Raw genomic sequence first — 24489 nt, 5'->3', positions numbered from 1 at the left:
GAAGGGCGGCCATGATGGGACAAGACTCTGGAAGGACGGCCATCTTGAGACAAGACTCTGGAAGGACGGCTATCTTGGGACAAGACTCTGGAAGGGCGGCCTTGACTGGACGAGACTCTGGAGCTGGCTGTTTTACGTATTGGGGAACAAAGCTCTCTAGACATCTGAAGATGGCCTCTCTCCAGTCCAGTCCTGAGACATCTGGGAGCTCCCTTGGATGTACAAAGTTCTCCCTAATCCGGTACAATGACTTAATGATTTCATTGTTCAAGGGGCAGGTGACTGCAAGACGACAGAATCCTTCTGTGTATTCAAACAGATAGCGGCTATTTTGAGCCACTGCAGCGATCTATCCTGCAAGTTTGAAACTTGTCACACAACAGAAGGGAACAGACAGGTAAGTGGATTACTAGATGTTTATTTAAGAGTGGATGATAGAGGGAAGGAAACGATGGAGTTAACTGCAGATGGATGATCAGATGGTGACTTAGCTGAAGGGTAATGAATGTTCTTGTAATGGCAGAAGGAGACCGGGAACTGGATGATGACCGAAGACAGAAGACAGATGAGGGGACAAGGCGATGCTCAGGTGAGTCACTCCAGGTGAGTAACACAGGAGGGAGTCGGTGCGTCTTGTGGAAAGGACGAGACCAGAAAATGAAGTGAAGGTGATGATGGTAGATATAGGGTTCGTTGATGAGGACGTGCAGGTGCAGGCACTGAAATAACAAAATATATTGCCAAAAGTATTGGGATACCCTTCCAAATCATTGAATTCATGTGTTCCAATCACTTCCATGGCCACAATTGTATAAAATCAAGCACTATGCATGCAGACTGCTACAAATATTTTGTAAAAGAATGTGTTGCTCTCAGGAGCTCAGTGAATTCAAGTGTGGTACCGTGATAGGTTGCTACCTGTGCAATAAGTCTATTCGTGAAATTTCCTCACTACTAAATATTCCACGGTTAGTGGTTTTATAACAAATTGGAAGCAATTGGGAACAACAGAAACTCAACCACGAAGTGGTAGGCCAGGTAAAACCACAGAGCGGGGTCAGCACATGCGGAGGCACACAGTGCACAGAAGTCGACAACTTTCTGTAGAGTCAACAGCTACAGACCTCTAAACTTCTGTGGCCTTCAGATTAGCTCAAGAACAGTGCGTAGAGCTTCATGGAATGGGTTTCCATGACTGAGCAGCTGCATATCCAAGCCTTACATCACCAAGTGCAAATCAAAGCAGTGGTGTAAAGCATCGGATGCAGTGGTGTAAAGCGTGGGGTGCAGTGATCTAAAGCATGTCGCCACTGGACTCAAGAGCAGTGGAGACGTGTTCTCTGGAGTGACGAATCACGCTTCTCTGTCTGGTAATCCGATAGAAGAGTCTGGGTTTGGCGGTTGCCAGGAGAATGATACTTGCCTGACTGCACTGTGCCGAGTGTAAAGTTTGGTGGAGGGGGGATTATGGTGTGGGGTTGTTTTTCAGGGGTTGGGCTTGGCCCCTTAGTTCCAGTGAAAGGAACTCTTAATGCTTCAGCACACCAAGACATTTTGGACAATTTCATGCTCCCAACTTTGTGGGAACAGTTTGGGGATGTTCCTGTTCCAACATGAATGTGATGGCAAAAGGGAAAAATCCACACAAAAAGTCACATAAGAGGATGTAATGCATCTGTTTTATTGTGATTGCTTTGTCAATGGAATAATTCTCACATATTATGAACACAATGGAAAATCATGTTAGTGTCACGTTTGATCTGTTTGAGTTAATTATATTGTTATTCAGATAACTCAGAGACCAGTTGAATCTGAAAGCATCGTCTGCACACCTCTTATTTGAGGAGCCATAACATTTATACATCTCTGCATTTCACTGTATTTCTGCACAGTTTAATTCTGATCAGTGTAACCAGGTGAGATTGTTATTGTTTATTATATTGAGGATTGATGGATAAATTGAGAGAATTCTGATGACCAAAAGCATTCTTTATTCTTTTGGTGTTGAAGATGAATGTTTAGTGAGCGCCGCCCCACAGGGAAGAGGGCTCCTCATCCTCATCCTCATCCTCGTCCAGATCAGAGGAACATGTTTTCTTCAAGAGGAGCTCTCGCTGACTCTTTGCCCTTGTCAGGCTGCACTGACTGCTCTCTGACGGAAACGCTGTGGGAGAATTTTCTGTACACTTCATCTTCTTTGACAGCGAAGAAAAGCTGACGTTTCAACATGAGATGAGGGCTGTGATTAAAATTGTATCAGGGGATAAGTAAAAGAATTAGAAGAACCAGCAGATCAAATGTTCACTTAATATTTTAGACTCTTTAAAAAAAAAAATTCCTATAATGCTTCCTATAAAGTGCAACAATGATAACCTATTTTTTTTAGCAGACTTAAGTATTTTTGACATTAATTTCCTCTCGTCATTTAAAAAAAAATTCTAAGCCATAAACCGAACCACTCAGCTCTAAGATGAGACGCAACATTTCAACTTTTGATTTAAAGCAAAAAATTCAATACTGATAAAAATGTGTCAGGGATTGATGTGCATAATCCAAGGACACTTTTCCATCCACCAAACAACTAGGATAACATTAACACAGGAGTGGACAAGGAACTAAAAACCAAGAGCTTAAATTCACACGGGAAGATAATCACCACAACAGGGAACAGGTGAGTAACTCAATAAGAAACCATGGAAACGAACAAGGAACTCAGGCAAAAGGGAACAGGGAAAACCAAACTAAGGGTCCGTTTACACCATTTTTTTTAAATGTGTTTTGGTTGTTAATTTACACGACACCAGCGCTTTTTGAAAACGATACCGTTATCGTCTCCGTGTAAACTACAAAACCTGTGAATGGTGACGTATTACGTGGTCTTTACAAAGTGACCGCCATCTACTGACCTGAGATGAATAATACAGCAATTTAATGTTTTTTTGCGGATCATTGTGAACCGGGATCGTTTTGACAACGTTGTCATCGGTACGTGAAAAACGTTTTTAGTACATCGTTGTCGTGTAAATGTACCCTAAAACACAATGAAACCAAACATAACTCTTACAGCTAGACTGTGTTCTTAAATTATTTCATCACGACTACTAATCCCATGATGCACTGCAAAGGACACAAAGAAAAAGCAATGGTATAATATAAAACTAGTCACTTTCATAGTAACTGTGATTATATTGAAGTAAAAAAAAAATATGTTTACTGGAAAATAACCAGATATATACAAATATATAAACTACATTTCAAAAGTTGTTGAAAAACAAAAACAACAAAAAAAAACATTAAACTGATCGAAAATGACAGTAAAAGGCATTAAAGGAGTAGTTCACTTTAAAAAAAACTTTTGCTGATAATTTACTCACCCCCATGTCATCCAAGATGTCCATGGCTTTCTTTCTTCAGTCGAAAAGAAATTAATGTTTTTGATGAAAACATTCCAGGATTTTTCTCCATATATTGGACTTCAATGGTAGCCAAACGGTTCAAGGTCTAAATGACCGTTTCAGTGCAGCTTCAAAGGGCTTTAAACGATACCAGACGATGAATAAGGGTCTTATCTAGCGAAACGATCTGTCATTTCAAAAATAAATAAAAAAGTTAAAGTTTTATAGGCACAAATGCTCGCCTTGCGAACTCTCCTGTTCGAACTCGTTCATCAAAATGAACGAATCTTTTTTCGAGTCATTGACTCGTTCATCAAAATGAACGAATTCAAACAGGAGAGTTCGCAAGGCGAGCATTTGTGCCTATAAAACTTTAACTTTTTTATTTATTTTTGAAATGACAGATCGTTTCGCTAGATAAGACCCTTATTCATCGTCTGGTATCGTTTAAAGCCCTTTGAAGCTGAACTGAAACGGTCATTTAGACCTTGAACCGTTTGGTGCCCAGCAAAGTGCATTATATGGAGAAAAATCCTGGAATGTTTTCATCAAAAACATTAATTTCTTTTCGACTGAAGAAAGAAAGACATGGACATCTTGGATGACATGGGGGTGAGTAAATTATCAGCAAAAGTTTTTTTTAAAAGTGAACTAATCCTTTAATAATGTTACAAAAGGTTTCTTTTTCGAATAAATACTGTTAAAAACTTTTTAAAAGTTTTGTTTTATTAAAAGCAAAACCATTTTCAACTGTGATAATAATAATAATAATAATAATAATGAAAAAATGTTTTTTGAGTACCAAATGATTTCTGAAGGATCCTGAGACAGTGGAGACTGGAGTAATGGCTGTTGAAAATGGAGATTTGCCATCACAGGAATAAATTACAAAATGTATAATCTGTTAAAGACATTCCATCACGCAGTTGTTAAAAACGTTTAATCCTACAAAACTGACACAGTCCAAATAAATCAAGATCTGAACATTCAGTTAATCATTCCTTAAAGCTCACTGTATGTCTATCTTCCACTTTATTCTCTGTGAGATCTGACACTCTAAGAAAAGTCTGTAAAAATAGGGAGCAAATGAACTGTTAATATGAAGGAATTTTCCCATTTAATTCTTCACAGGTGTTTCACACATGTATTTTGAATTACGCATTGCATTGTGTTTCAGGGTTAAAGGAAATGTCCGTGAACTTGACGGATGACGTTAAGTGCAGAAAATTACCTGTACCTTTTTCCATTTGTCTCAGTGTAAGAATAATACCAGGAGATTGAAGGGAAGGTGCAAGGAAGCGGCAGGAACGAAACATTCCAGAATATCATTGTGTCACTAATGTAATAGGAGCTGCTGTGGATGAGCTGGAAATGCAGCGGGAAGCGCAGAACGGAGATTCCCGAGGGTCAAATCCTCCCTGCGCTCGTCTGTCTGCGATTTAGCCACAGCTCGGGTGTGATGGCATGTGTTCTCCTGCCCGCAGCGGGTGACGCTCTTCACAGGCTCTGGAATCTAAGTCATGCGCCAGCCTATAAATTATGAAGATGCATCACGCACACTTCAACACTATAAGGTGAACTGGATGCCTTTTTCACACCAGTACACCTGAAACCAGACTCATGAGAAGGCCTTCAGTCATTCTGGACATCACTACAAAGAGATCATAAAAGATTCAATCACAGCGGATATAAATATTGGCTCCCTTACATTCACTTGAACAGAAAAACATTCTTTGCTAGGACATTCAATAAAAAGTAAAAAGCATCTAATGCAGAGAATTTATACTTTCTGTTAAAGTTAATGCATTCGCTTAATTATGTTTAAAGTTGTGATGAAACGGAAGTAGCAACAGATCCTTTTTTTATTTATTATTATTGTGACGTACATCCCAGTAAAACGGAAAATGGAGGGTGGGACTCCCAAGTTTTTGATTGGATGAAGGCCGATCTGAATGCGAGAGTGAGAAAGGGGTTTATGCAGACACAATTACTGGAAAAGCCCGACATTCAACAGAGAGAAGTCTGTCGTTTCACCAGAGGTTGTAAAAATTAAGGTGACTAAGAAAATTAAACATGCATAGATGAATCGTTCCAGTAAAATCAATAACATGCATAAGAGATGTCCATTTCTGGCTGACTGACTGTTTTACATTCTGATGTGTGATTTTTAAAAACTGATTTGAATATGAGCTGATTGAAACTGAAGATTAAAGTTTGTAAATGATTTAGAAGTAGAAAGGCCCTACAGGTTAATTATTGGGACGTTTAAGAAATAGGACATTTAACAAAAGTCATTTTCAGTTTTTATACTGTGGAATTCTTCATCAAATCTCAAAAAGTACAATATGAAAAAGAGAACAACATTCTGCCTAACTTTCCTTCTGTGTTTCTCAAATGTAAGAGGGTCTGACAGAAGTTTCATTTTTGTGTGAACTATGCTGCATATTTCCACTCAACATTTCTGACAGCTTCAGAGAACGTTTACATGACAACAATGTCCTAATATTGGAAGCGTTTTTCCTTTGCGTTTTTCACTTACAGACGTCAACATTGTCAAAAGATCCCTGTTCAGAAACGCTGTATTATTCATGCCAGGCCAGCGTTTTCACAGATTCATGTTTTTGTAGTTTACACAGAGACGGTAACGGTATTGTTGTTAAAAACTTGCACTGTGAAACCCATTTTCAAAAGTTTGCCTCTTCAGGCCCCTAAAGTGTCCTTATCATATAAATGAACGACTAAAACGCATAAAGAGTTTTCAGGTTTTAGTTGAAAACGGTGTCTTGTAAACTTCCCCTCAGTTCCATCCTGAAAATCACAGGACATGCAGATGGACTCGAGTTACACATACAGCTCTGGTTCAAGAAATCTCCAGCATTTTCCACACATTTTTGAGTGTGATTTGGTGTTCTGCTCAGAAGCGTTTGCGTGGTTTGAAGGGCTGAACGTATGAGAGATGCTTGGACAGGCGTCCGCTCTGAGATGTGTGTATGGAGGCAGCCTCAGGACCGGTGAAGAGGTTCACTGTCCAGCTATCCTGCTGCTTTACTGGCCCTTAAAAGAGAAGACAGATGAAGTCCAGGCCTGGCAGAAAAAAAGTGTGAGACGTCGTGGATGAAAGGCAGTATAAAAAAAGATGACATAGTCACCAGATGAATGAAGCAGTCAAGAGGGCTCCTGTCCAATCAAATCCATTCCTGCGACCTGACCTCATTTCCTGCATAAGAGCACATGTGCTCTTCAGTCTGCTGTTAGCGAGAGGAGTGATATAATACAGCTACCTTCACTCAGGAAAAATGTATATATTTAACTCTTAAGGTTTGAACCAATCCATAAATATAATTAGAGAAAAACAAATACGCTAATGTCTGTAACAAATTAGATTTTTTTTTGTTCGAGTGCAAGTCTCATTTCTTTGGAAGAGCATCAAGTGTATTCACTGAACAGACAACAGCGTCTTCTCGTCATGAACAACATGAACCAAACTCGTCCAGGCTCAGCTACAACTACAGGGTTTGCAGGAGGCGTCGTTCGCGGGCAGCCGATCAAGACCACAGATGGGCGTTATGCAAATGTGTTGCACTGTTACACAGGTTCAGGAAGGGAGACTGGATTACTGACGACTCGTTTCAGTTCAGAATCACTTCTGTCTTTTAGGAGACAGTGTCTTTAACTATCTGCACTGTGATCTTTAAAACTTTGCAGAGCTTTTAAATTCACGAACAGCTCTATTACACACTGCATGAAATGGAATGTCTGAAAAGCATAATAGGGCACTTTAAGCTGGTCCAAAGTATAATTATTGTCAGTGTTACAAGATCAAAAAGGACAAAAAAAAAACACCATAAAAATGCGTCCATATGACATAAGTTATACATCACCGTTTGAAACAAGGCATGATCACATTAAGACAAATAAAAACAGACTGATTTTACAGGAACATCAGATTGAGGTTGACATGAGTTCAAAAACTCTTAAAACCCTTCAATTGCTTTTTCCCATGGTTGCAAACATCTGTGAGTGAGTGAATGCGTTTCTGACATCTGTTGTGGAGGTGATATCAATATCGTGCTTGCTTATAAAACAGTTTCCTCTCAGTAGCTGGTGCGTTAATCGCTTTCAAATGGATCTTTTGTAATGAATGATCCAATCAATCAGGGATAAGATTGTGAACTGGCCATGAACCTCATCAGTACAGCGAGTTTATTTCTCTGGCCTGCGTGTATGTTTACACAGGGCACAAAAGAACAAACATACGCACAGTTTCATTTGCATCAGTTTGTGCATTAGCCTGATTGAAAGTGACACTCGCGTGTGGAGTGTGTTTAGTGTCCAAGTTTCTAAATCGTTTTAGTTTTGTCATCTACCGCTTTAAATGCTCGAGGTCTTTGAAGCAGGATGGATTCTGATTGGCTGTTAATGTTTTTGTTCAACAGCTGCAAAAAAATAATTCTGAAAACAATTGCACTAATACTCTGTACAGTTATCATCGTGGTGTGAACTGAGCTATTCTTTTATATTTGGAATGATTTTAGATCGTTATCGTATAGTAACCGTCCTTGATGTGAACAGGGCTTGAATCTTTTTTATCTTTACTTACTATCTTTTCAAAAATGTTTGGATATTTTTACAGAAAAAAAAGCAATACTAAAATGATTAAATAATGATTAAGACATGCAAACAAAAATGGCATGAGGTAAATCACCCTGTAGTTCCAATCTGATTGGAAATTACAGTTTTTTTCAATTGCTTACACACTAAAATTAAAACTTTCCCACTATTAGCAAAACCTTACACTCAAGGAGCAAAACACCAGTCTAGATTTGCACAATTGTAAGCACGTTGTCAGCTTCACCCTTTTTGCAAAACATTACACACAGTGATTTGTAAAACTCTACACACATTTTCACACCTTAGACACAGATAAGGATTGTGAGGTTACTTCCTTGTCATTACAAAGCCCCGGTTTGCCATTGACCACACTAATGAATGAATTGGATATGCACATCCATCAAGCGTGGAAGCACACATGTGCTAATTTGAAAACGCAGCACTCAGGTGTGCTATAAAAGGCAGCAGGTGAGTTCACCTGTCTTCAACAAAAATGGAAGGAGCTAGACGAAGAAGAAGAAGAAGAAGAAGAAGAAGAAGAGTGAGAATAAAAGGGGGAGCTGAAAGAGGAGATGAAGGAGGTAGAGGAAGAGGAGAAGGAGGTAGAGGAAGAGGTGAACGAGGTAGAGGAGGAGGAGAAGGAGGTAGAGGAAGAGGTGAAGGAGGTAGAGGAAGAGGTGAAGGAGGTAGAGGAAGAGGTGAAGGAGGTAGAGGAGGAGGAGAAGGAGGTAGAGGTGAAGGAGGTAGAGGAGGAGCCCCAGGTAGAGGAAGAGGAGAAGAAGGAGATAGAGGAAGAGGCTTAGGTAGAGGAAGAGGTGAAGGAGGTAGAGGAAGAGGTGAAGGGGGTAGAGGAGGAGCCCCAGGTAGAGGAAGAGGAGAAGAAGGGGATAGAGAAAGAGGCCTAGGTAGAGGAAGAGGTGAAGGAGGTAGAGGAGGAGGCCCAGGTAGAGGAAGAGGAGAAGAAGGGGATAGAGGAAGAGGCCTAGGTAGAGGAAGAGGTAGAGAAGGACTTGTAGAGTTGATAGAACCTGAACAAAGAAGACGAGGACCAAATTTGACTCAAGAAATCCGTGCAACACTTATTGACCATGTTATCAACCATGGACTGACAACGATGGAAGCTGGACAAAGAGTTCAACCAAATCTCTGGTTGATACTGTAACTGAATAGTTACAGTATTCTTGTTGCTTTTACAGTAGTTTTTCTCCAGAGTCAAAGTGTATGTACTTCATGCAGTAATTTTTATTTGTCTACAGATTTTATTTTTTTCATTGATTTCATTGTTGGTTGATTACTGTAACTGATTATGGTTAGAAATACTGTAAATAAATACTTGAAATATGAGTCTGCAGAAATCAGTGTTGTGCAGTGCTTGGCAAGTTTATAGTAGGCCTATTAGTGTACATTCTCCCTATATCTCAAACTAATCATGAAGAATGTTGTTTGTTTGTCACAATTTTTTTTCATCTAAATTATCCCTTACATAACAATGTCTGGCCAAAAATCTAGCACATGCTATTTCCTAAAAATAGTTTTTTTTACAAATGTGTTTTTTATTTATCACAGCAGTGTGAAACTGGTTGCAATAGTGTCTGATCATTGAGGACTGTGTTGGTTAAATGAAAACTAATAGCATTTTCACAAATATGTGTATATCTTTTGTCTGAAGTGTGTATGTTTTGACAGAAGTGTGTCATTTTGCAAACAATCTAGGAATTATGCCAATTGAGTGTGGTGTTTGGATAATTGTGATTACATTTTGAAAAAAAGAACCCGGTTTTCAAAATTGCGTGTAAACAATTGAAAAAAACTGTAAGTTGTTTCCTGGTTGATCCAATGAGGAAGAATTAGTCTCTGGATTCAGTTTAGTGGCATTAAGTGTTTCAAAGATACCCAGAGTTTTGTTGTAGATGCTCAGTAGCAGGTAAACTAGATATTCACAAGTAGAACTGTATCTTCTGAGTTACATGAAACAAACTGTGATTATTACTTTGGACAAACAGAAATTCTGAAAACAGAGTCTGACCAAAGTTACTGAACACCAGTGAGGACTGATTTATTCAGACCTGCACTACAGCTCGAGGGTTATAAATGTTCTTGCACAAGGAAATAAGAAATGAATGAGCATAAGCGACAACAAATAAAACATTAGGTGTGAAGGAAACTAATGAGACCACATGAGGCCAAGAAACTGAAATAAGCCACTGAAGTCAATAAGAAACATGATGCTGAACGTTCAACAATAACTGCATTAGACGACAGAAAACAGGCACCCTGAGGCACCCCTGAGGTCATTGTAAAATTAAATTTGAGCTCAAATGTTGTGCATGAACAATAATTCAGTCAAATAATTGGATAAGGAGTGCCAAAATGAAAGTCAAGGAGCCACTTTTTGCCAAAGACTCACTCTTGAGTATTACAGCCATCTTACTTGACTGTTTTCCTCCATGTGTGACTTCATAAATGCTCACACGCTATACAAACTACCAAACAAATCACTCTTTACATTAACTTTCATTAAAGGTAGGGTAGGTAAATTTTCAGAGAGGCTAGCAATAGCGAGCTAGCTTTAAAAGCATGAGATCCCCCCCCCTCCCCTCCCTTCAGAGCGTCTGCAAAGCCACGCCTCCTCCAACACACATGAACACACAGCAGAGTCTGCAAAGCCACGCCTCCTCCGACACACATGAACACACACAGCAGAGTCTGCAAAGCCACGCCTCCTCCGACACACATGAACACACACAGCAGAGTCTGCAAAGCCACGCCTCCTCTAACACACACAGCAGAGTCTGCAAAGCCACACCTCCTCCAACACACATGAACACACAGCAGAGTCTGCAAAGCCACGCCTCCTCCGACACACATGAACACACACAGCAGAGTCTGCAAAGCCACGCCTCCTCCGACACACATGAACACACACAGCAAAGTCTGCAAAGCCACGCATCCTCGAACACACACAGCAGAGTCTGCAAAGCCACGCCTCCTCCGACACACATGAACACACACAGCAAAGTCTGCAAAGCCACGCCTCCTCTAACACACACAGCAGAGTCTGCAAAGCCACGCCTCCTCCAACACACATGAACACACACAGCAGAGTCTGCAAAGCCACGCCTCCTCCGACACACATGAACACACACAGCAGAGTCTGCAAAGCCACACCTCCTCCAACACACATGAACACACACAGCAGAGTCTGCAAAGCCACGCCTCCTCCGACACACATGAACACACACAGCAAAGTCTGCAAAGCCACACCTCCTCCAACACACATGAACACACAGCAGAGTCTGCAAAGCCACGCCTCCTCCGACACACATGAACACACACAGCAAAGTCTGCAAAGCCACACCTCCTCCAACACACATGAACACACACAGCAGAGTCTGCAAAGCCACGCCTCCTCCGACACACATGAACACACACAGCAGAGTCTCCAAAGCCACGCCTCCTCCGACACACATGAATACACACAGCAGAGTCTGCAAAGCCACGCCTCCTCTGACACACATGAACACACACAGCAGAGTCTCCAAAGCCACGCCTCCTCCGACACACATGAACACACAGCAGAGTCTGCAAAGCCACGCCTCCTCCGACACACGAACACACACAGCAGAGTCTGAAAGCCACGCCTCCTCCGACACACATGAACACACACAGCAGAGTCTCCAAAGCCACGCCTCCTCCGACACACATGAACACACACAGCAGAGTCTGCAAAGCCGCGCCTCCTCCGACACACATGAACACACAGAGCAGTCTGCAAAGCCACGCCTCCTCCGACACACATGAACACACACAGCAGAGTCTGCAAAGCCACGCCTCCTCCAACACACATGAACACACACAGCAGAGTCTGCAAAGCCACGCCTCCTCCGACACACATGAACGCACACAGCAGAGTCTGCAAAGCCACGCCTTATTTTATACCTTATACCTAACGCCGTTATTTTAAACGGCGTTATTCCAAACACTGGAGGATAGTAAGTGTGCTAGAGCTTTAGATACTATTTTGGATGCGCCTAGCATAGTGAACTCTTTACATGATTCGGTTCCGACTGAATTACTGCCTGTGCAGCAGGGCAAATGGGTGACAGTGAGAGATCGCAGTCGCGGATCAAAAAAACTCTTCCATTCCGATTGCCATATCAAATCGATTTGCCCCGCTCAGTGAAACACCCACTGAGAATTCTGTTGATTGTGCCCTGGTAATTGGTGATTCGATCACACGGAACGTGAAAATAGAGACACCAGCCACCATAGTCACATGTTTGCCGGGAGCCAGAGCGCCCGACATCAAAGCAAATTTAAAAGTGCTGGCTAATGCTAATCGTAAATTCTCTAAGATCATTATTCATGTCGGCACTAATGATGTTCGACTTCGCCAGTCATAGATCACCAAAATTAATATTAAAGAGGTGTGTGAACTTGCAAGTACGATGTCAAGCACTGTCATTTGCTCTGGCCCCCTTCCTGTTCGCAGGAGTGATGAGATAGTTAGTAGATTGTGTTCACTCAATGGCTGGCTGTCGAAGTGGTGTATGCAAAACAATATAGAATTCATAGACAATTGGAAAAGTTTTTGGGGCAGACCTGACCTGTTGAAAAGAGATGGTATTCATCCCTCCTGGGATGGGGCTGCTCTTCTCTCTAGTAATTTGGCTCATAGTCTTAGAGATAAAACATGACAAATTGGGCACCAGGTCAGGAAGCAGACAGATTGGCTTAACCGACCATGTGCTAGCGGCCTCACGTCACCAAGGTCAGATAAATCCCATCACATAGAGCCTCTTTCACCTAGATATCATCATATAGAGACTGTGTCTGTTCCCTGAATTTGGAAAACCAAAAAGCGTCCAAACCCATCTAAGGTTAAAAATGCAATTGATGTTCAACAAATAAAATACAGATATAATACAGATGAGCGAACGATAAAGCTTGGGTTGCTGAATATTCAATCCCTTACTTCAAAAGCGCTCATAGTTAATGATATGATTTCAGATTATAATCTAGATGTGTTGTGTTTGACAGAAACCTGGCTAAAACCAAACGATTACATTACTTTAAATGAGTCCACCCCCCAAGATGTGATGTGAACACTTTAGACACAGTTGCTCCGTTGCGCTTAAAGAAGATTAAAGAAAATAGTCCAACGCTGTGGTACAACGAGCACACTCAGGCCCTTAAGAGATCAGCCAGAAAAATGGAGCGCAACTGGAAGAAAACAAAACTAGAGGTATTTCGGATTTCATGGAAGGAGAGCTCGATTGCTTACAGAGAGGCTTTTAAAGCTGCTAGATCTGCTTATTTTTCAACCCTATTAGAAGAAAACAAAACATAATCCTAGGTATTTATTTGAAAAAGTGGCTAAACTAACGAAAAAGAAAGCTTCAAGCCCACAAGTTTCCAAGCAACACAGCAGTAATGACTTTATGAACTTCTTCACTTATAAGATCGATAATATCAGGGACAAAATTATAACTATGCAACCGTCTACTACAGTATCGCATCAGGAAGTGCATTGTAGTCTCCCTGAGGAAAAATTTGATTTATTCGTTGCAATAGGAGAAGAAGAATTGTCTAAACTCGTTAATTCATCTAAATCGACAACTTTTATGTTAGACCCTATACCGACTAAGCTACTAAAAGATGCTTCCAGATGTCATAGATCCTCTTCTTAATATCATTAATTCGTCTTTGTCTCTAGGATACGTACCAAAATCCTTTAAGCTGGCTATGATTAAACCGCTTGTTAAAAAACGCAACTTGATCATACAAAATTAGTCAATTACAGGCCGAACTCGAATCGGCCTTTTTTGTCAAAGATACTAGAAAAGGGAATATCCTCACAACTGTGTTCCTTTCTAGAAAGAAATGATATCTGCGAGGATTTTCAGTCCGGATTTAGACCGTACCACAGTACTGAGACAGCTCTCATCAGAGTCACAAATGATTTGCTCTTATCATCCGATCGTGGCTGTATCTCGATCTTAGTGCTGCATTTGACACCATTGACCACAATATTCTTTTAAATAGACTAGAAAACTATGTTGGCATTAGTGGAATTGCATTAGCATGGTTTAAATCACACTTAACTGACCGTTATCAGTTTGTAGCAGTAAATGAAGAGATGTCTTATCGATCACAAGTTCAGTATGGCGTACCACAAGGCTCAGGACTAGGACCGTTGCTGTTCACTCTGTACATGCTACCATTAGGAGATATCATTAGGAAGCATGGCATTAGTTTTCACTGTTATGCCGATGATACTCAGCTGTATATTTTTTCACGCACTGATGAAACTTACCAATTCACAAAATTAATGGAATGCATAGCAGATATAAAAAATTAGATGACTAGTAATTTCCTACTACTAAATTCTGAAAAAACAAAGATTCTAATTATTGGACAAAACACTTCCTCATGTAATAACCTAGAATACTGTCTAACACTTGATGGCTGCTCTGTCAAGTCTTCGTCGTCGGTTAGGAACCTGGGTGTGCTCTTTGATACCAATCTTTCATTTGAAAGTCAATAGTGAATAGTATCTTTAAAAGCGCATTTTTCCATCTTAAAAATATATCTAAATTACGCCATATGCTCTCATTGACAAATGCGTAACAGTTAGTTCATGCGTTCATGACCTCAAGGCTAGATTATTGTAATGCTCTACTGGGTGGTTGCCCTGCACGCTTAATAAACAAACTACAGCTGGTCCAAAACGCAGCAGCTCGAGTTCTTACCAGAACCAGGAAGTATGACCATATTAGCCCGGTTCTATCAACACTGCATTGGCTCCCTATTAAACATCGTATACATTTTAAAATATTACTGATTACTTACAAAGCACTAAATGGTTTAGCTCCGCAGTACTTGAGCGAGCTCTTAACGCATTATAGTCCTTCACGTCTATTGCGATCTCAAAACTCCGGCCAGTTGATAATACCTAGAATATCTAAATCGACTGCTGGCGGTAGATCCTTTTCCTATTTAGCACCAAAACTCTGGAACAGTTTTCCTAACATTGTCCGGGAAGCAGACACACTCTGTCAGTTCAAGGCTAGACTAAAAACACATCTCTTTGACCTAGCATTCACATAATACATCATAGACTTCTATAATTTAATGTTAGGCTGCATAGATTAGGTCAGCTGGAACTGGGAACACTTCCCTTAAATCCTGATATACTCGTTACATCATAAGAAGAATGGCATCTACGCTAACTTTAGTGTCTTTGTTTATCCCGAGGTTTTCCCGCAGCCTGCCGCATCCAGGCCGTATCCAGATCTGACGAAGGACCTGTAGTTTAGGCAAGACAAGTAGTTTGTTTAGGCATGGTTTGTAGGGAATTACAAACCTGCGCACACATATTCAAACGCACATAACTATAGAATCAATTCTTAATGCGCATGTGTCACGGTTTATGAATGCATTGTTTCCTGCTCGTCTTGTGTTTATGTTGTTATGTGTGAGTGGGTGTGACTGCCATCATTGGCTGATCAGCGGTCCAGCTGATCTCATTCACGGCGCCAACAGCTAATCTCCTCACCTTTAAATACTCACCGTTTTCTCATCTCCTTTGTCAGATCGTTGTTTGAAGTCTTCTGTGCTGTATGTCTGGTCCCGTTCCTGTTCGGCGTTCGCAGTCTTGTGCTTCATGGTTCCTGTTCGGTGTTTCCTGTGGATTAAGTTCTGTGTCTGGATCCGTCACCACCATTCATTTACCAGCGCAAGAGTTTACTTGCATTTGCTTCCTGTCTTCAATCATGACAGCATGTGAACGCTGAATCACAGGTTCGCGTTTAAAGTCTGTTTAGAGAGAACGGTGTCGTCTTAGCGGCCCCTAATTTTAATAACAAATGATCATTTCGACGGAAGTGAATCAATCAAAACAAACTTTAGCTGGAAAATTACATTATTCAAGAACCGCTATAAAACCAAACCAATCTCTGTTACCTTAAATTATGTTTATCTCTGTAAAGCCGCTTTGAAACAATCTACATTGTTAAAAGCGCTATATAAATGAGGATGACTTGACTTTGGATTTATTTCTCGATTTTAATTGGTAATGATATGGTTTCTTAAATCTAAAGTATTTTAGTCTGTGCTGTTGTCTGTTCATTCACTAAGCTAAAAACTTCACTAAACATGTGTAGCACCTGCCATCCAATAAATCACAATAAGCTTTGTGCTGAGTTACTTTTAATATGAAGCAAAGTGTCCATAAACCCATTAGTTACCTGGAAAAAAATACCTCAAGAGAAAAGCATTTAGCTTAGTATGTGCACAGTATTATGTCAATTGTATTTTTACTTAACCTGTTAGTGATGTCTGCATTATTTAATGTATATTTGAATAAATAATAAAGTTATTGCAGTAAAAAAGTTTGTTTTTCACCAACAAACTAGAGTAGAAACAATTCTGTTATTAAAAAAGTTGATATAAAACCTTCCTCATGTGCAATTTAAATGTATTTACAATTCGGTTTAAGATATTTATAGTGTTGATTATTGAATAAGTTTGAATAATGAATTGATTATTAATGTATTATTTATTTTTGGTTTTGGTTTTTGGCCTAGTGCTTTCTTAATTTCCGATTTCAGCCCATAATTGTCATAACGTATAAATGCTTTTCTGATCAGGCGATTTTTTTTGTATGGATGTCGTCATAAACCAAGGGCTGTTTGACGTGGTGGAACAAATGAAGAAAATCTTTCGAAAAAACAGGCGCAGAACCCTCTGAGAACTTCTGAAAGCCGTGCAGAACAAGATGGCAACAAATGTGAGAAAGCTGTGCTCGCTGCAAGAGGCCGGAGGAAAGGAGAGCGGTAGCCTGTGTTCCCGTCCTCACCTCCCATGAACCTTCACACGCCAGACGTGAAGAACTGAAACATTAGGAGAGCTAGAGTAGCACGAGTCCATTCATTTCTCAGTGTCATGAATAACTCAAATGGCTTATCCATATGGAAGTCGATGACAGGCGTCCATACCCCCCCCCCCCCCCCCCCCCCCCCCCTCCTAACGAAACACAAATCATAGGACTGGGTTTTGAAAGACGCTGTCCAGAGGTCCCTTCTTGACCTTCCAGCGCTCTCCCTCCGCCTGAGCGTGATTCAAGAGCTCTGCATGTTCTGATTTAGTGTCCTGACATGTACATTCTCATGGGCTCCAGCCTCGCCATGACAAAAACCATATGTGCAGAAACATCTTTTACTCAGACTCAGAGTGTTTCTGAACCCGAGAGTGCGAACGCCTGCTTGATGAATACAGGACCGGCTGGTCATTACGGTGTCACACGGGGCGGCAAATGAACTGGAAAACATCCGCTCGCTGCAGTTTAAATCAGCACACAATCTGCACTGGTGCATTGTGGGAACAGCCTGGGTGTTCTGGACGTCTGCAATCCATTGACTTTTGCAATGCCATTGCAGTTCAGGTGTCTGCGGGCCACACGCAACACACTCACAGAAACATGTTGCTCAGGACACAAGGCCACGGAGTTCATCGCCTGCAGAACCACACACAGCAGCTTTCTCTCATATGCTCCACATGAATCCGTCATCAGAAACTGTTTTACGTGCCGTTAAAGGTAACGGAGCATATTTCAGATATGTAAATGCTAACCAACCATGGTTTACTTTAGGAACTGTAATGTTGGCTTTAAGACTCTCTGTGGTTTTGAAACTAAATGTATTGCTTTATTTGATTTGACGCTGTTGTGTGCTTTCATGTAAGAGTGTGTAGAGCACTTTAATCGTGGAGCCGCTTGAACTGGGGTTTAATGTTACATAATTGATGCATTTAAGCTTCTGGAAAAAATCACAGACGGTGACACAATACCTTAATCACATCTTGCAGTGTAATGCCAGCTATACTGTATATCTGCAGTGCATTCACTGTGAAAATACAACTTACATTTTGGCAGAAAAACTCGATTTTAAAGGTAACACTTGTTGGCCTGATACATGACTATAGGACTGTGCACCAGTACTCTGAAGTCCATCTTCCTAGCGCTATTCGCGCTCATTTGCAGGGTTCGCTTTACACACACACACGCACAGGTTTTACGTCGGATGCCCATCCTGACACAACCCTCACACTCCTACGGCAATGTGGCAACCCAGTCCCCCTCCGCTGCATGTCTTTGGCCTGTGAGGGAAACCAGAGGAAATCCACACTGACACACAGAGAACAGGCAAACTCCACACAGAAAGCCACGGTCACTTTAGTTCACACGCGTTCACACTCTCACACACACAAACGCATCTGCTCTATCGAGAGTAAGAAGATGACGTAGTGCAACTGAATGCAGAGACCGCTCTATCTTCAGACAGGCTCTTTAATAATAACTATTAAAAATACACAATGCGCAATTAACAAAGAGTGCTGAAATCTCTTAACTTCTTTCTTGAGATGTTTGTGAATCCAGTCCGAGGATCGTAGCTGCGAAAATAACTTAAGAATATTTTTAAATGTTTATTTTAGATTGTAAACTGTCATCTTTTAAGTAGTTTAAAAATAAAGGATTTCCACCGCCACTGAAAGATTGTGTACACCATTTGTTAACCCTAAGTTAAAGATCTTTTTATTTATGATAAACCTGGTTTTATGATATTATGATACTGTGTTTATGCATAACAGTGTCAGTAAAATATGCATTTTAGGTTGGGCAACTTTAATTGGCCGTTGGACTAGTTCTTGGCTAGTTTTGATGGGCCGTTTTGTGGCTTGGGCATCGTGATAAGACTAGACACTACTATGAGAAACAAAGGACAATATTACTGCTTTCAGATACACCAGACTCATTTCAAATCTCCAGTATCACCAGTTGCCAAACAAAGCTGGAATAAGTTCTCCTGTGAAACTTAAAGGAACGGTTAAATGTAATGAGCTCTCAAGACAATACGACACTTGAACCTGCGGGGTCACCAGTGTCCGACACTGGCCTCGTGGTGGTTTCGGCTGAACACCATGCTGGCTACACACACACACACACACACACACAGTGACCCTCAGGCGTCCGGTTCACCTGCTGATCTGGGTCCAGAGCCCAGCCCGGGTCGGGTCGGGTCGGGTCAAGCATTCACAGGCTCCCTCTGCTTCTCCAGCGGGGTCAGGGCTGCTCCAGAGGCGCAGTAATGCCACAGTGAAACATCTGACCCGGGGTCAGCCCTGGCGGATCACACTGCACACGTGCTGGGGGACGCCCTGATCAAGCTCCTAACACTGGCCATTTCAGCATCCCTTACAAACAGAAACGGTGACTTCAAGTTTGTAAACAACTGTTTACACACAAAATCCTTACTCGTCACACAATTTCTAAAACCTGACACTCAAACACCAGAACCACACACCAAATCTGCAAAACCATACACTAATTCTCGGCCTTCGACTCAGTTTTCGATTTCATAAAACACTTTTTGCAAACCACAACACGCAATTCTCTATGTAACACAAAAATCTAGCAGGAAGTCTCTTGATTTCCTTTTTCAAACACAACCTATCAAAATGCCACAGTAATTCATCAGTGCCTCACACACACTCCTCAGACACACATACACTCCTCTCACACACACTCCTCACATGTGCAAACACTCAGCGCTTTACTGAACAGCAGCCAATCATGGCTTTAGAATAGGCCTATAAACAGGTCAAAGGTCGAGTTATAGGTCTTCCGGACTGTGTAATAGTGTATTCACAACCACAAATGCTTACAGTAAAAACATTTGGTTTCAGTCTTGCTTTCATGTTTACCGTGAATTTTTCAACATCTCTCTGACAATTACTTTCAATCTTGTACAGAAATGTACATAGGAGCTCATGAAAGAAGAGCTTTAGGTTTTGAATAACTGTGTGTATATGATATATCAAAAAATATAATATTATGGCAAAGGTATTTGCAACGTAAGACCAAGGTTTGCTTTTGAGATGTGTTGTGCTTCATTTTGAATGCAGTGCTTCATTTTGCAAGATATGTGAGGCATTTTGCATTTTGTGTGTGCAATTGTTGGATTTGTGTGTAAAGTTTTGAAAAAAAAGGCACAGTTTTAAAAATGTGTGTAAGCCGTCGAAAAAAACTGTAAAGCCAAGACACCACAGTGAACAGAGTCAACATGTGAACTAATAGATATCACCATAATTCCCCAGTCAATTAATCACAGTATATTAAGAAATAACATTTAGTATTACAAGTTTTCTGTAATGGTGTGTTTAAATAGGCAAATGAGGCATTATCTATTTACAAATACACACATTTGCATGCATTTCCAGGACATACATCTGAACAGTGGATAAAGCCAGGGTTATTTATTTCTGACATTTTAGGTTTAAAGGTTTTTAGAGAGAGGATTTTTGAATTTCTCTTTTTATTGCTCCATAAATCAGAAAATACTGTCCAGAAGAAAAAAAAATCACCATGTTCTAGGAATAAAATATGATATAAATCAGGCGAATGATATATGAACAAAGCCCTCAGGAAATTCCTTTAGAATATAGATAGGAGTAAAAGTGGAAAGTTTGCTGTATGTAAGAGAGAAAAAACTCATTTTGAGAAAACTGCCTTTATGTAGTAATTTAAATCTACAGACGGAAAATAGAAGAACTAATGAAATAAACACTCGTGTATAATACTTTGGATGTTTTCTTTCTCCTAGTCTGAAAGAAGAATTATTACAGGATCAAAATAATGTCTTGCCTTAAAGGAACACTCCGACTTTTTGGGACTTTAGCCTATTCACCTTATCCCCCAGAGTTAGATAAGTCCATACATACCTTTTTCATCTCCGTGCGTGCTATAAGTCTGTTTGACGCACCCACCGCTAGCCTAGCTTAGCACAAAGACTGGATGTAAATGGTTGCAGCTAGCATACTAATCCAAATAAGTGACAAAATAACGCAAACATGTTTCTATTTACATGTTGTGATTTGTATAGTCACAGAGTGTACAAAAAACAAAGTCACATGAGACACAGACATATTTTAACCGTATAAATACTGGGAACTATATTCTCTGAAGGCGAAGCACTGCTACTTGGGCGGAGTGATAACCGCAGCACCTGAGACGCGCTCTCTCTGCTCCTCACCACGGCGCGTCTCAGGTGCTGCGGTTATCACTCCGCCCAAGTAGCAGTGCTTCGCCTTCAGAGAATATAGTTCCCAGTATTTATACGGTTAAAATATGTCTGTGTCTCATGTGACTTTGTTTTTTGTACACTCTGTGACTATACAAATCACAACATGTAAATAGAAACATGTTTGCGTTATTTTGTCACTTATTTGGATTAGTATGCTAGCTGCAACCATTTACATCCAGTCTTTGTGCTAAGCTAGGCTAGCGGTGGGTGCGTCAAACAGACTTATAGCACGCACGGAGATGAAAAAGGTATGGACTTATCTAACTCTGGGGGATAAGGTGAATAGGCTAAAGTCCCAAAAATTCGGAGTGTTCCTTTAAGTAAAGTTTAAATATATTTTCCAAGCATACTTTGTGTAGTAAAATGAATGTTAACTAAATTTCAATACTTCTTGGGACTAAATTGGTCCATTTTTTAGTTAATAAAAACGGTATAATTTAGTAAATATGTATATATTTTTATAAAGTACAAGTATAGGCCCAAATATTCGTAGACGTGTATAATACTACTATATAATATAATATTATACAATTGTCAGTTAATTAAGTATACTTTTGTTAAGTATATCTAAGCACTATAAATGAAAATTAGACATAATGTATAAAATTATCATTATTTTTTGTTTAAAAGAGCTCCACACTTGAGTAAACTTATTTTTTGTAAGGGATAGGAGGGGAAATTCAGTTTAACAGATCAACTGATCATGCACTCAAAAAATATACAAACAAAAAATGAAGACGTAGAAAGTCCTTCACAACCAAACAAGACATAACAAGAAAAAGAAAAAAGCAGCGTCTTCCTGGCCGGGGCTTTAAACGCATAAACAGCAGCTAATTTCAAGAGCACTTTTAGACACACGGCTCAGCCGGGAGGATGTGAAACAGCTTATTTTCATAAGAAACACAACATTTACTTTACCTGTTATTGGAAAGGCTGACGGTGGATTACTTCCATCTGAAAGCAATTAGGACGGCTTAAATGCCTGGTGTGAGAAATACGGCTTTCACGAGGAATGATTCTGCTCTTTTTCATTGAGGATTTTAAAGCCTTGGGCCTCGGGGTGAGCGGTTCCTGATGATTGGCGGACGGCAGCCAGAGATGTCTGGGTTTAGGCAATTACCATTAATGAGCTAACCATGTTTACTGGCTTATCGGAGGGCAATTACGGTCACGTATCAGCATTCTGAAAAACTCTGCTAGTCTTCATGGTCGGCCTGAGTCTCAGCTCCTCTGATCTAACCCTGCGTTTGAGAGCTAAAGGAAGCACGACTGCCACTGTTTGAGTGGAACTGTGCCATTTAAAAGCACATTTAAAACCTCGGGATGCAAAATCATTTTAAAATGTTAAAAAAGTAGGCTACAAGCTAGGCAATGTCTGAGTCTATGTTAACATTGCTACTATTTCCAAATCGGGCTCATTGGAAAAACACGTCCGTGACAACAATTTTGCAACATGATATCACATTTTCATTGAGCGCAAAGCGCATTCAGTTTTATCTGAAATAGATGAACATAAATCTGGCGGTTTATTACATTGGTTGTTGTACATATCGTGGCAGTTCGGAAATGAAATCAAAAATGAAAATGAAATAGTGAGAAAGGAAATTGAATTGAAAAAGTTGTTGATGTTTTACAAATGCAAACTCTAGGTGGAAGGAGAGGTGTAAATGCTTATTACTCCATCATATCCTTATAATAATAATCATAATTTCCTTGGGGGTAAACCAATATATATAAAAAAACATGTTCACAACCCATTTTACATCTGTAATGTGACAGACTTTATCCAGGAACTGATAGATGGTCATCAATGATCACTACATGACACATGGTCGGAGGAGGAGGAAATAAAGATCAAGTTGAATCTGTAAAATCTGCTGGAAATTTATTTCAGAGGCGGAGCGAGTCATTACATTATGATGAAAGATTATGAATTGTTTTTTCTCCCTTTAGAACAATATGCACACATGACCCATGCTCAATACAATATTACATTTTGATTTTATGTTCCGAAAATGGAAGTGTAAGGAACACAAAATGTTAAAATCTATGTCTATTTATCTAATAATGTACCGCATCTTAAAATCACAGTGATCTGGTGGAAGGAAAGAGCAGTACACATGGCTCAGGATATGACAGCGGCTCTCAGAGCGGTTTACGCTGGTTTCCAGAAGCCATTAGAGACAAGTGAGGTTTAGTGTACGTACAGGGCATGTGGTCTGTATAAAGACATTAACCTTTGGCCATTTCCTACACTAGAAGGAAATTACATTTGAACAGAGTTTTATTCAGCAGCACCGAGGCAGTGTGAGAAGCTGTGCGCTTCATGAATAATGTCAAGCTCATTAATCTGAAGACATCTTACCTGTGAACATCTTCTGTGGTTCTCACACCAGCCCAACACAAGGTCATTCTGAAAGAGACAGAGAAACACATGATGCAATGACAACACAACTGTTTCAGGTCATCAAGTATGAGTAGTATAAAATAAGAGTGTGAATAATATTTCCATCTGCCACACGAGAGAAAGCTCTGACAGACAGGGATGTATTTTAGATGTGTTTTGAGGCTATGGGAAGTTTGGAAGTGGTCAGTTTGACATCAAGCATACAGCAAATACGTTTTCTGAAAGCACAAGTGCATCAAGAGTTGAGGATCTAATCGCAGCATAAAAAGTATTTAAACAAATAAATAAGACAATGTACTTCAGAAGGAGGTAGAGACGGGTGCTTTCCAAACACTGCTTTGTGAAGCTTTGAAATCTTTGCGAATCATTTGTTTCGAAGCAGTGGTTCATGAACTAGTGTCTATATGGTTTTTACCTAATCTCAGATCAGTTTAATACATTTTATAGACATTTTTATGATGAAGAGCTCTGATTAACCAAGCTCTCCATAAAACAAACAAAACAATGGTATTAGATGATTTGTTAATTGGTTGAATAGATTACAGTTTCAATAAAACATTTGCAGTTGGTGTTTTATTAATGTTTGGCCTGAGTTGTTGTTGCATTGACACTGGTCTGACCAGCAGTGTTTGTGAGCTTCGATACAGTGATTCATTTTGCAAAGCAATTGATTCGAAGTTTAAAAAAAGCTTAATTTCTCTCATCACTAAAAGAAGGTAATCCCAAATAACTGTGAAACACAACAGATTAACCAGTGAAGTAAATGAAGACAGCTAAAACCCAGGGCAAGAAATAACAACGCTATCTCACGACCAATTCGTACGAGTGATTAAAAGGTGGCTAATTCGTACTAATTCATACGACCTCACTCGAACGAATTTGTACGATTTGTCTAAACCCACGTGATGGGTAGGTTTAGGGGCGGGGTCAGGGG

At 40.2% G+C, this 24489-nt stretch overlaps 1 protein-coding gene across 1 annotated transcript in view; it reads right to left on the bottom strand.

The window, feature by feature from the left end:
* anos1b (anosmin 1b) overlaps positions 1-24489 on the bottom strand; it is a 79038-nt gene that overhangs the window by 41601 nt on the left and 12948 nt on the right. The window contains exon 2 of the mRNA XM_056239989.1: positions 23514-23561. Coding sequence (XP_056095964.1) covers positions 23514-23561 — 48 coding nt within the window. The remainder of the gene's footprint in view (positions 1-23513; positions 23562-24489) is intronic.

This window comes from Rhinichthys klamathensis, unplaced genomic scaffold, assembly GCF_029890125.1.
Source record: "Rhinichthys klamathensis goyatoka isolate OS25496 unplaced genomic scaffold, OSU_Roscu_1.1 h1tg000578l_1, whole genome shotgun sequence".
NCBI lineage: Eukaryota > Metazoa > Chordata > Actinopteri > Cypriniformes > Leuciscidae > Rhinichthys > Rhinichthys klamathensis.
This window is presented reverse-complemented; position numbering and strand designations above follow the sequence as displayed.